This window comes from Ranitomeya variabilis, chromosome 2, assembly GCF_051348905.1.
Source record: "Ranitomeya variabilis isolate aRanVar5 chromosome 2, aRanVar5.hap1, whole genome shotgun sequence".
In the NCBI taxonomy this organism is placed as follows: domain Eukaryota; kingdom Metazoa; phylum Chordata; class Amphibia; order Anura; family Dendrobatidae; genus Ranitomeya; species Ranitomeya variabilis.
Genome location: NC_135233.1, coordinates 281,175,940 through 281,189,450, shown reverse-complemented (window position 1 = coordinate 281,189,450; position 13,511 = coordinate 281,175,940). Strand labels below are relative to the sequence as shown.

At 48.7% G+C, this 13,511-nt stretch overlaps 2 protein-coding genes across 2 annotated transcripts in view; one reads left to right on the top strand and one right to left on the bottom strand.

Moving 5' to 3' along the window:
* The window catches only part of UPRT (uracil phosphoribosyltransferase homolog), a 50,683-nt gene extending 39,856 nt beyond the window's left edge, over nt 1-10,827 (top strand). The window contains exon 7 of the mRNA XM_077285039.1: nt 10,456-10,827. Coding sequence (XP_077141154.1) covers nt 10,456-10,466 — 11 coding nt within the window. The 3' untranslated portion in view covers nt 10,467-10,827. The remainder of the gene's footprint in view (nt 1-10,455) is intronic.
* ZDHHC15 (zDHHC palmitoyltransferase 15) overlaps nt 1-13,511 on the bottom strand; it is a 53,506-nt gene that overhangs the window by 4,729 nt on the left and 35,266 nt on the right. The window contains exon 11 of the mRNA XM_077285036.1: nt 11,182-11,263. Within this exon, the coding sequence (XP_077141151.1) occupies nt 11,220-11,263 (44 nt within the window). The 3' untranslated portion in view covers nt 11,182-11,219. The remainder of the gene's footprint in view (nt 1-11,181; nt 11,264-13,511) is intronic.

Below are 13,511 nucleotides of genomic sequence, written 5' to 3'. Positions count from 1 at the left end.
TGTCCCTCCTAAGGGCCCGTACAACGCCCAAGGGCCTTTTCGACTCTGTGTTTTGGCTGTGGGCAGAAGGAGGGAAGAATGATATCTTCATTAAGGTGAAAAGATGAAACCACCTTAGGGAGAAAAGCCGGAGATGGGCCTAGGACTACCTTGTCCTGGTTGAAGGCAAGGAAAGGGGCCCGGCAGGATAGAGCGGCCAACTCTGAGACCCGTCTGATAGATGTTACTGCCACAAGGAAGGCAACCTTCCAGGAGAGGACAGTTAGCGGGACGTCCTGCAGAGGTTCAAATGGAGGTTCCTGAAGAACGCTCAGAACCAAATTGAGATCCCAGGACTCTAATGGCATTCTGTAGGGGGGGTACCACGTGGGAGACCCCTTAAATGAAGGTCCTGACTTGCAAGTTGGCAGCGATCTTACGTTGGAACAACACAGATAACGCTGAGATCTGACCTTTGAGGGAACTGAGCGCCAGGCCGGAATCCAGGCCAGACTGTAGAAAATCCAAAATGGTAGGGATTGAGAAAACAAGCGGAGGGCGACCTCGGAGCCTGCACCATGAGAAGGTTTTCCAGGTGCGGTGATAGATGCAAGCGGAAGACGCTTTGCGAGCGCTTATCATGGTGGGAATGACCCGCTGGGAGAAACCAGCTTGAGTTAGAATCCAGGTATCAACAGCCACGTTGTTAAACGTAGGGCCCCTGAGCTCTGGTGGTAGATCTGCCCTTGGCAAAGCAGATCTGGACGGTCTGGTAACCGCCAGGGGACGTCGGATACGAGTTGAACGAGCTCCGCGTACCATGCGCGACGTGGCCAATCCGGGGCGACAAGAATCACCGGAACCCCCTCCGTCTTGATTTTTCGGATCACCTTCGGCAGTAAGGGAAGCGGAGGAAACACGTACGGGAGTTGGAACCGATGCCACGGGGATACCAGTGCGTCCACTCCGATGGCCTGGGGATCCCGAGCACGTGCTATGAAGTTGGGAACTTTGGTGTTCAGTCTGGACGCCATCAGATCCACATCCGGAGTTCCCCAGCGAAGACAGATTTGCCGGAAAACCTCTGGATGGAGTTCCCACTCCCCCGAGGCGAGGCCCTGACGGCTGAGAAAGTCCGCCGCCCAGTTCTCGATGCCTGGAATGTGCACCACGGAAATGGTGGAGTGGTTGACCTCGGCCCAACGAAGAACGTGGGAGACAACCTGCAACACCGCCCTGCTGCGGGTACCCCCCTGATGGTTTATATACGCCACCGCTGTGACGTTGTCCAATTGAACTCGAATTGGGTGACCCGCAAGCAGGAAGTGAAAACGACTCAGGGCGAGTCTGATCGCTCGAATCTCCAGGATGTTTATAGGGAGCCTCGACTCCCGAATTGTCCAACGCCCCTGGGCAGTGTGGTGTCAAAACACCGCTCCCCAAACGAGGAGACTGGCATCGGTAGTTACCACCAGCCAGCGGATCAGGAGAAAAGACCTCCCCTGGAGGAGAGATGATCCCAGAGTCCACCATGTGAGGGCTTGCCTGATCCGTGGGGACAGAGGACATGGCCGATCGAGGGATAAGGGGCTCCTGTCCCAATTGTCCAGCAGAGCCTGTTGCAAGGGGCGGAGATGGAGTTGAGCGAAGGGAACCGCTTCTATTGCGGCCACCATTTTCCCCAGGATCTTCATGGCAAACCGAATGGACCGTGGACGAGGATGACAGAGCGTCCGAACTCCCTGCTGAAGCTATTGGGCCTTCGACCGAGGGAGCAAGACCAGTCCCTTTGACGTGTCCAGGATCATGCCTAGGAAGGAGATCTGCCGGGCAGGAACGGGAGAGGACTTGTCCAAGTTGATTAACCAGCCCAGGCGCGAAAGAGAATCCAAGGTAATGCGGATGCTGGCTTCGCAGGCTTGATAAGACGGACCTTTTATCAGGAGGTCGTCTAAGTATGGCAACACGACCACTCCTCAGGAGTGAAGAATGGCCATGACAGCCGCCATGACCTTTGTGAATACCCTGGGCGCAGTGGCAAGGCCGAAGGGTAAGGCCGTGAATTGAAAGTGGGCCTCTTGGATGGCGAAACGGAGGAACTTTTGATGTGGCGTGGGTTTTGAAGATAAGCATCTTTGATGTCTATTGATGCTAGGAACTCGCCTGTCTCCATTGAGGAAATGACCGACCGGAGGGACTCCATCCTGAAGTGCCGAACTTTTACATATTTGTTTAGGAGCTTTAGGTCCAAAATAGGGCGCACCGTCCCGTCCTTTTTCGGAACGACGAAGAGGTTTGAGTAAAAACCTCTGAATCTCTGGTGTTCTGGGACCGGCACAATGACCCCGTTGTGGTGGAGGGATTCGATGGCGCGGTGAAGAGCGCGAGATTGGGCCCCCGAACTTGGGAGACGAGAGGGGAAAAAGCATGCTGGAGGAGAGGTGGAGAATTCTATTTTTTAAACAGAAAACACCAGATCTCTGACCCATTCGTCGTGGACGACGGAAAGCCAGGCTTGTTGAAAAAGAAGCAGACGTCTGCCTACTTTGGAGGTGTCCCCGAGTCTTTGCGAAGGGAATCTGGCTGGCCTGGACCCTCTGGTTCTGGGTTGCCTAGGCTTTCCTCGCCAGGACTGATTCAGCCTGTATGAAGGTCGAGAGTCTCTGTCTGTGCGTGGGAATCATTCTGATCTGGTCGAGGCAGCGGAATTGGACCAGAATGGGCTACTGCGAAAGGGCCGAAAACGAAAATATTGTTGGCGCTGAAAAGGAGCTTTAGGCCGGTGTTGCGGGAGGAACTTGCTCTTCCCTCCTGTAGCATCGGAAATAAGCTGGTCTAATTTTTCTCCGAAGAGGCGTCCGCTCTGAAAAGTAAGGGAAATCAGAGACTTTTTTGAGGAGGAATCTGCGCGCCACTCTCTAAGCCAAATAGCTCTCCTAATGGTGATGGCGTTTGAAGCCGCAGTTGCTGCACAGTCCGCTGCGTTCATCACATAATCTCCAGCCATGGCAATTTGTTTGGCAAGGTCTGCCGCCTCAGACGGAAGGTCCTGTTCCTGAATGGATTTTGCAAGGGCATCTGCCCAGAAAACCATTGTTTTGGCAACCCAAGCCGCAGCGAAGGAAGGAGATAGAGAGGAACCTGAGGCTTCGTACACTGAGCGAGCTAGGGAGTCTAGCTGGCGTTCTGTGGGATTTTTAATTGAAGCACCATCAGGTACGGATAAGAGCGTTTTGGTAGCCAAGCGCGATACCGGAGGATCTACTAGTGGAGGTTCCGTCCAATCTTTAACAAGATCTGCAGAAAAGGGATACTTCGATTCCAGGGCCTTTTTGCCCGTAAAATGCTTATCCGGACGCTCCCTGTGTCGCCGGACTATATCGATGAAGTCTGGGTGGGAGGCGAACACCTTATGGGAACGCTTTGGTTCTCGTAAAGGAGACAGAATGGTCCAGAGCAGAATTTGGGTCATCGTCCACTTTTAGTGCGTGATTGACTGCCTCGATGAGGGAGTCAACAGTAGATCTAAACCCCGGAGGATCCGGATCTAAGGATGCATCAGACTCATACTCAGAGTCATGGTCATTACGGGCCCCTGGAGAGGGTGAGCGAGAAGTGGAACTACCAGAGGCTGAATGATGTGGTGAATGCTCAGGAGAGGTAGTGCGGATCCGTTTTTTGGATGACCGTGCCTCCTTCCGGTGAGAGCGGCCCCTGCTGGCCGACGATTCCCCTGTTATGGAGGGATCTCTTAACCCATGAAAAAGAGTGCCCCGCTCCCCAGAGGGGTCATGAAGGGATTTAATCGCTTTGGCTATAGAATCCATGGACTGTGACAGTGACGCGGCCCACTCAGGGGGGCTAGATACACTGGGGTCGGTGGCGGCGGAGGGCTCCTGGGTACCTTGGGCATCACAGGCTGAGCAGAGAGGGGAACTTTGAGGCCGAGGGAGTGGAGCCTGGCAGGTGGTACACGCAGTGAAAAAGGTAGTATGCACCTTGGTGATCTTTGTGGCCCTTGACTGTGACATGATGTACCCCAATATAAGTAATAGTCCTCAGGGTCTATACAGTATGCAAGCGAGGGAAACGCTGCAGGGAAGCACCTAACGCGGTCTCCTTACCAGGGTCCTGTGTCCCGCAAAGAGGTGAGGCGGCGCTGATGGAGAAGACGACCGGCGTCCAGAAAGGAAAACGCTGGCACGTGCAGGGTAGCTGGAGCTGCGGTGTGCAGTGAAACAAAGGTGGCCGCCGGGGGTTGGGAGGGTAATCTCGCAGAGAGCGAGAAGAGCCAGGACCAGGGGCGGAGCTGCAGGATGAGGCGAACGGTGGGCGGGGCCTATCAGGATGATGCGATCGGTGGGCGGGGCCTATCGGGATGCGGCCCGCACTAGGCCGAAGCCTAAATTTATGGCCTCGGCTCGGCGCGCGGCCGCGGAGCGCCGGCGCCTAGTAGCCCTGTGGAGACCCTGAAAAATGAGCCCTCCAGAACCGCCGGAACGACCGACCCCCCCCCCAGGTGGCACTTACCCCGAATGGAGGGGAATTGCAGAGCAAATTGCAGCAGGTTAGCTGTGCCCGGGGTGGTTAGGACGGTGCAGGGTTGGGGGAGCCTCTATCCACCATCCCCATAAGAGGGGGGTGGAGAGTAACCGTCCGCCTCCTTCCATCATCCGCTTTCTCAGTAGTGATGCAGTGGGGGCTGCACGGACGCCAAAATGAAAAGGAGAATCTGAACAGCCGAGGGTAAAACCTGGTGGGCAGGGCAGAATGTCCGGCAATAGGCCTGGCTGCAGAAGAGGATACGTGGAGGACACTCCATGTGCTCATCTGTAAGGAGGGGGGGGAGATCGGTCCCTTGAAAGGGGCCCGTCGCCCCCAAAGAATCAGCTCAGGCAGTGGCATCCCACGACGCAGGAGAGGATACGGAGAGGTAAAACTCCCGTGCTCGCCTGTTGTTGGTTCGGGGAGATCGGAGCCTTGAAAGGTTCCGTCGCCCCTTTGTCCGGTAAAAAAAAGTGTCAAATCCAGTGTGCCTCCTACGGACACTAAGCTTGAACTGGGTTTCTGGAAGCCAGCATGAGGGTGTATACTGCAGGGGAGGAGCTAACTCTTTTTGTCTCAACTTAGTGTCAGCCTCCTAGTGACAGCAGCCATAACACCCATGGTCCTGTGTCCCCCAATGTGGCGAAGGAGAAAGCACGGTTCTTCCTCTTGAACCATGGCAGGAAGTGTTGTTTTAGAAACTCCACATAGATTATGGAGTTCATCTTTACCCCTTCAGGGATCATAAAGGGGCCGACAATCTCTCTCCCCATGATTCCAGCCCAAAACATTACTCCACCTCCTCCTTGCTGGCGCCTTAGCCGTGTTTTCATGGGGTGTCCATCAACCAGCCATCCTCCACTCCATCCATCTGGACCATCGAGCATTGCATGGCCCTCATCGGTGAACAAAACAGTTTGGAAGTCAGTCATGTATCGTTTGGCCCACTGGAGCAGTTTCTGCTCGTGTGCAGTGGATAGAGGTGGTCGACAGGATGGCTTACGCACAGCTGCAAACCTCTGAAGGACCCTGCATCTTGTCGTTCTGGGGACGTTGGAGGCACCAGCAGCTTCAAAAACTTGTCTGCTGCTATGACAAGGCATTTTTGCAGCTGCTCTTTTAACCTTACGCAATTGCCTGTTGGAAAGAGTCCTCAATTTTTCCTTATCAGCACGCATACGTGTGTGCTGGGAATCAGCTACATGCTTCTTAATTGTGCGATGATCACGACGAAGTGTCATGCCTTGACCTAAATACTCCACAATTTGTTGCTTCTCAGCAGCCGACACATCCTTTTTCTTTCCCATTTTGGCAAAAAATGTAGGCTGCTTAATAATGTGGAACAGCCTTCTTAAGTAGTCTTGCCTTTATTTGGACACACCTGCCAAACTAATTTGCACAGGTATCTGCAATTGCTTTCAGTGATATAAAGAGCCCTGACACACATCACCATCAATGAGTTTAAATGACAAACAAAAAAATTCTAACCTTATCACTCCTAAACTCTTTGTGCATAATAATTTGGAACACAGTGTAGGGTGGGAAAGGACTAGAGGCGCCCATACATGTCAGATGGCCATCGTATCTAAGCTAGTGTAATGCCCTGCACATGAAGTAAGAGACATAGCTTATCAGAAGAACTATACTACATTTCTAATTGGAGGTATCTGCTAATATTATTATTACACCTATTATACATTGGGGTAGGATCTTGGAGATGGGAAGCTTAAGGCTATGTGAACACTTCCGAAATTTCCGCGGAAATTCCGCAACTGTGCTGCGGGTAAAACGCATGCATGCATTTTCCCGCTAAACACTAGCGTTTTACAAGCGTAATTCACTTGCAGAATACTAGCGTTTTCCAAGCGATCTGTAGCATCGCTTGGAAAACTGATTGACAGGTTGGTCACACTTGTCAAACATAATGTTTGACAAGTGTGACCAACTTTTTACTATTGATGCTGCCTATGGAGCATCAATAGTAACAGATAATGTTAAAAATAATAAAAAATCATGATATTCTCACCTTCCGGTGTCCCTCGCAGCCTACTCGCTCCTCTCGATGCTCCCGTTCCCAGTGATGCCTCGCGGCAATGACCCCAGATGACGTAGCATCTCGCGAGACCGCTACGTCATCACAGGTCATTGCCGCAAAGCATCCCTGGGAACGGAAGCATCGCGAGGAGCGGGAACGCTGTGGGGGCCGACGGAAGGTGAGAATATCACAATTTTGGGTTTTTTTGTTTTGTTTTCTTTACACAGGATATGGTTCCCAGGGCCTGGAGGAGAGTCCACACTGGGTACCATCCGCACATGATCCGTTTACTTCCCGCACAAAGAATGAACATGCTGCGTTTTTTTCCAAAATGCGATTCTGCCGTGGAAAAAAACGCAACATGTGCAGATTGCATTCTAATAATAGGATGCTTAATGTATGTGTTTTTTTTGCGGTTTTATCACGTTTTTATAGCGGAAAACTGCGAAAAATCCTGAACGTGTGCACACAGCCTTATTCTTCTTTAAGGCGGTAACAGTTTGGAATGTCCAAGTCATGTCCTGACTAGTGAGCGAACGTGCTGGGATAAGGTGTTATCTGAGCATGCTCATGTGATAACAGAGTGTCTTCGGAGAGCTCAAATAATATGTTTGAGTCCCTGCCACCATTAGGTAATCCCTGCATGTGTTGCAGCTGTCTAACAGTTAACCTCTGTATGTGTTTTGGCTGTCAAACAGCAGCGAGACATGCAGCCGCGAAGACTCGAATACATTTTTCGAGCACGCCAAAGTCACTCTGATATCACCAGAGCATGGTCCTTATCTGAGCATGGTCGTGCATTAACAGAGTGTCTCCTAATCTGAGCAGGTTCGCTCATCACTAGTCCTGACCTTAATCCTATGGAAATGTTGTGCAAGGACCTGAAGTGAGCAGTTCATGGGAGAAAACCACCAACATAACAGAGGTGAAGCTGTTTTTAGGGCAGTGTTTCTCAACTCCAGTCCTCAAGAGCCACCAACAGGTCATGTTTTTAGGATTTCCTTAGTATTGCACAGGTGATAATTTCATTACTGGCTCAAGCATTAATTCCATCACCTGGGCAATACTAAGGAAATCCTGAAAACATGACCTGTTGGTGGCTCTTGAGCAGGCATGTCAAACTCAGGGTACCCCGAGGGCCACATGAGTAACAAGAGGTTGTTGCGAGGGCCGCACACAGCAGCTAATGTCACAACGTATTTTAAACAGCAGTCATGAAAACAAGATATGAAGTAGTAATATGTAACAGCAACATATATTTGCAGTGCGCAACAGCAACTAATATATTTAACAAAAATACAGCAATTAAAAACTAAACATTTATTTGCTATCATTTTTTTCAATCATTAGTGTTTTGGCCTGAGGCTTGACACCTCTTTGTGCTAACAATTGTTGGTATATCAGGCTGAAATGACAACGCAGTGCCTACTTTGATCAAAGATGATAAGTGGTGATCAGTCAGCCTTGTTCTCTGAGAAGATTTTGTTAGTTTCATAAAAGAAAATAACTGTTCGCAAACATAGGTTGAACCAAACATTGCCATAATCTTTGTGGCAAACTTTTTAAAGTTGTTAAACTTTTCAGGAAGGTATGAAAAGAAACCAGGTATTCCCACTTCAAGATACTTTGCTCTGAGTGTAGAATGTAGAATCAGATTGTATTTCTAAAAGTTCCATCTGCAGGCTTTCTTCTGCCTTTGCAACATCAAAGGTGAATGGTGCTGAGAATAATGCAAACTGATGTTCAAAAGATGAGAAATCACAAAATCTTTCCTGGAATTCCTTTGACAATAGCTTCAGATGACTGTCATACTTAGCAAAGATAAGTACAGACTCAGTATTAGCTGTGTTTTTTAACTCTTTGCATGTAGGAAAATGAACTAAATTTTCATTTGACAACTGCGACTTCCATAAGCTTAGTTTTGCAAGGAAGCACTTGATATCATCATACAGATTAGTGATGAGTTTGTTTTTACCTTGTAATTTCAGATTAAGATCAGTTAAATGTGCAGTTATATCCACAGCAAAAGCCAGGTCTTGTAGTAAACCAGACGGAAAACTGCTGCGAATCCGCAGCGGCCAATCCGCACCGTGTGCACACAGCCTGACAGTGAGAAAGAGGCCAGAACGAGGCTCCCACAGACTCACACTGATTAGTGACCTCTGCGCTGCTCCATGAAACACTGGAGCCTCGGACAGATCACAAACTGCAGGAGACGGAGCCGAGCGGAGACTAAAACAGATGAAAACGCCAGAAGGTGAGTATCAGACAGGGGGCAGGGGACGGGGATTTTCAGCACCGCTCCAGCAATGAAATAAAAAATAATGCTGGAGTGGTGCTGTAAATGTGATGCAGCTCTTGGTTACTGTATGGGGGCTCCTTATACTAATACTCATAAAAGGCCCAGGTGGTACGTATCAAAAGCCCCCGACCCCCCCATCTCCAGCCAGCAAATATTATGTGATGGAGTACATATAATATCAGAACTAAACATTATAATATTCAGCCCCCAGTGACCTGTCCCCCCTCCCCCACTTCAGTCCCAATACCCCCATCAACTCACATCCACCACCTCAGTGCCCTGTCCCACCTCACCCACCTTCTGCCCCCACAATACCCCCCATCGTCTCAGTGACATACCTGAATTTAATAAACCTAAAATGTTCCATCCCCAGCACTTACCGATAACGTTTGCACTGCAGGCAGGACTAGGAAGTGTGAGTGAAATGCAAGGTGTGGGCACTAGGACCCAGCGTGCCTGAGCCAATCCCAGCATGCACAGAGTGAAGAAAACTGCACCTGGGAAAAGCTTGATGATCAGGACAGACGGGCAGCACCATTCACTGCAGGGGGGAGACTGCAGCCGGCCACTGTGCTAGCAGCGTGCAGAGTCTCCGTCAGATGGGAGCAGACATTATACTGCTCTGCTCCTATGCGGTGTTCTGCCTCGTCCCTGGCTCCCAGTGGGCCCCTTCATGTGACAGGGCCCGGGGCGATGGCCCCCTCTGCCCCCCCAGTAGCTACGCTGACAGCACCAATGGCAGGTTACATACAGATGGTGTTCCACCAGTTCATAGAGTAACAGCTCTCCATTTGCATCACAATTATTTATAATCTGAGTGCTCACCCCTCTCTTTAGTTTTTAATGGTTACATACAGGAGGGCCACTCACTTGCTTGGACTTTGCCTGTGCGGCAGTGGGTCCCTTCTTCCTTAGCACGGTCACAGTATCCCAGTCACTCTCAGCCACGACTCTTCCTCCGCTCACAACAAAACTGACTTAGGTGATCAGCAGCCACGCGAGCCGCAGATGTACAAAACTCACGATCAGCACTTCCGGGTCGTCATTCATTGGCCCATATCCCTGCATATGACCTGCTTATGTGATCAGCAGCCGACCAAAATACACGCGTCATGGATTGACACAGAGCTAGTTGGTCGGCTGCTGATCACGTAAGCAGGTCATATGCAGGGATATGGGCCAATGAATGAAGAGCCGGAAGTGCTGATCGTGAAGTTTTGAGCATCTGCGGCCCGCACAAAAGTCTCAAACTTTGTGTTTAGAGACAAAGTTTGAGACTTTTGTGAGGGCCGCAGATATGCCTGTGAGGGGCCGCATGCGGCCCTCAGGACGCGTGTTTGACATGCCTGCTCTTGAGGACCGGAGTTGGGGAACACTGTTTTAGGGAGTAACAGGCTAAAATTCCTCCAATCAATAACTACCAGAAACATTAAGTTACAGTTATTATTGCACTAGGACGGTACACCAGATACTAAAGCAAGGGTTCATATATATTTGCAATTCAGACGTGTGATATAGGATCATTTTCCTTATTTAAAAAAAATTACAAAGTCTAATATTTTTGACTCATTTATTTCTATTCATCTACTTTCAGGACTTGTATGAAAAGATGTTGTTTTAGATTAAACCTATGGAAAACTCTGAAGGGTTCACAAACTTTCAAGCACCACTGTACAGAAGACCTTACCCTGGCCATAACCATGAGATTTTGATCAGCCTCAATCATCCAATCAGCAGCCACATGAACGACTAAGCTGACCAGTCAGATTGCAGTTTTGGTGCATAGTGTAGCTGTCAATCATCACAAGCGACCATTCTCATACAAAGTTGTGAGTGATGGGGCGCCAGAATTGGAAAAGTCAGTTAAGGTGCGATTAAAACCACATTAAAAACACAATGGGATCTTACTCTGGTATTTGATGCAGGTGAAACATGGAAATTAAATGTTATTCAGCTGTAAAAAAAAAAAAAAAAAGCGTAGCTTCATCCAAAAATTGCGTCTAATTTACATGTCAGTTTTTGTCTTGTACATGAAAATTGGACGATAATTGTCAGTGCTCTGGCTCCATTACTGGTCCAATTGTCAGTTTTTACCATTTCATTTTCTCATATGCAAAAACAAAAACTTCAAACCTTCTCATTGTAAAGTAGACAGATGGAAGGTATCTGGGTGGTATCAGGACTTTTTGTGGACTCACTCACTTGAATGGGTGACTCATCAGCAAATCAGAACAAAAAAAGAAACGGACAGAACGCACACGACAAGAAGTGATGTGTGAATGAGCCGTAACAAAAACAGAACACTTGAGGTCACACTTACCACGTCTTGAGAACTCCCAGCTGATGATCTCCTGATGACTATGTGTCCATTTCCAGGATTATGTGTGATGATTCATGAGAAGCTAAAAAGTAACCATTAGCCAATTAGTCTAACACATCATTACTTATAGTCCATGGGTGAAACATTAATGCTACTGATTGAAAGGCCTTTGGAATTGCTCTGTAATGGTGGGCACTATCCCGGATGCCCCTGAAGGTATTGTGTAATTCTGCACCTGCAATAGACAATAGAGGTGCTAACCTTTCTTAAAATTGCAAAGTGCTTGTAAAAACAAGCAACTTCACAGATCACCAGTTATTAAAAATCCTCCCCGTTCTCAAGAAAAGAGGGATTTTTAATTGAATGGTTTACTTGCTCATTACCTATGTTACTGGCCACCTCAGCAGGCTACCGGATGTGGCTGGTTTCCTAGGCAAGGAGTGTGCGCTTACAATCTCCTTGCTTTAAAGCCTGCAAGCACTGCTTTGAAGCTGGCAGGATCTAGCCATCTTAAAAAAGGGTTGTCCAGTCTAAAATGAAAACCCTGCAGTCAGTCTCTGACTGCAAACTCTTGAAGCCCCCCCAGTACACAGACTGTGCAGAACCCTTCTAGTGAGCGTGGCCTTGATCAATACAAGTATATGGATAGAAGCCACAGACTGTTTAGTGGGCATGGCCTTGCTCTATACAATACTAGATGGCTCCTGCCCAGGAGTATGTATAACTCATACCTGACCGCCGCTCCCTGGGCAGAGAACGATGCATCCTTGCAGAGCTCAGTGCGTGCGCTGGGGGGGAATCATATAACTGCAGTCACACAAAATGGCTGCACACTTCATTTTAGACCGGACAACCCCTTTCAAGCACCTCTCCGGAAGTTTTTAAATTTTACGGCTGCAGTGTCACTAATCTAAGTTCCTTGCCTCTAATATTATACTTACCAGCGCCGCTCCACTAGTCTTCCGCAGGTTGTCTTCTGCCAGATCGCTCCAGTGTTTTCTGAACGATCCAGAAGTCACCAACCAGTGTAAGTCTACAAGACAGAGAACATGCCCAGAACAAAGCCCTCATAGACTTACGCTGAGAGCTTGTGACCGTCACCTCTGACTTCCGCTCAGTCAGGGGCTGAGGTCACAAGATGGCAGATCAGGATCAGAGCAGCACTGGGAAGAGCAGAAGATGGCAGATGGTAAATATAAGACTACGGGCAAGGAATTTACATTAGTAGCACCACTCCAGCGCTGAAATACTAAATAAATAGCAAACAGCTGGAGTGGCGCTTTACTTCTCAAACGCTGCGGAGGCACATTTGCCTCTACGTGCAGCATGGGAGAGCACGCAAAACAGACAAATCTCTAGTCGTGCCTCTCCCCCCAGCAAACAGGAAGCTTGGAGACAGAGGCGTGGTGAACTCATCAAGAGGACACAATATCCCTTAAAGGAAGTTCTCGTCACCCCCAAAATGCATTTTAATTGACTTATATTGTGGTATAGGGGACTTAACCCCTATAAAAATTGTACCTGTTACTAGTACTGTACCTGAGAAAATAACTTAATTCATATGCAAATAAGGCGGCTCATAAAAGCTTGGTGTGCTCTTATGCACCCTCATTTTGACTGTTGTTTGCTTCCCCCGCTTCTGATGGCAGCGCTTGATTCCTTAAGTTGCACTCTACAGTTAGCTGACATATGTGCGCATGCACACTGACGCTGCCTGTGCCTTGTCACACACTTGCACACACTCTAGGCGCCTTTTCCTCTCTGGCTCCTGACGCCACTCTGTGCACGGATACATCCAGAAGTGTATCGAGTAGCGTCAGCAGTCAGGAGCCTGGAAGGAGAATGCACTTGGCCACTATGGCACTGTCACTCCCGCTGGCTTTAGTGAGAGCTGTCAATCAGAAGTGTGGGAACCCTACAAAATGACAGGGGTAACAGTGCAGCGAAGCCCCTTTATTTGTATTCAAGTTATTTTCTCAGGCACTATAATAATAATAATAAGAGACACGGTGCTGTTATTTTTATAGAAGCCAAATCCATTGTGTTGGTGAGAGTCCCTTTAAAGTGTCATTTCAGTAGAGCTTGCAGCAGAAGGTCTGTGTCTTCCTCTAGCTCCTCTACATAGAGTTTTATGAATTCAGATCCAGCTCTTCCTTTCTTTAAAAACAATCATTTCTTTAGGTTCACAATTTTTAAGAACCCACAAAAAGTATTACAGATTGATACAGACCCAAATATGACGATACGTACCACAGCAGAGAATTGTACACGATCTACAAAGGAAAACATGCACAAGGCATGGTAGCAAAGTAAGCAACTGGTTCATGAGA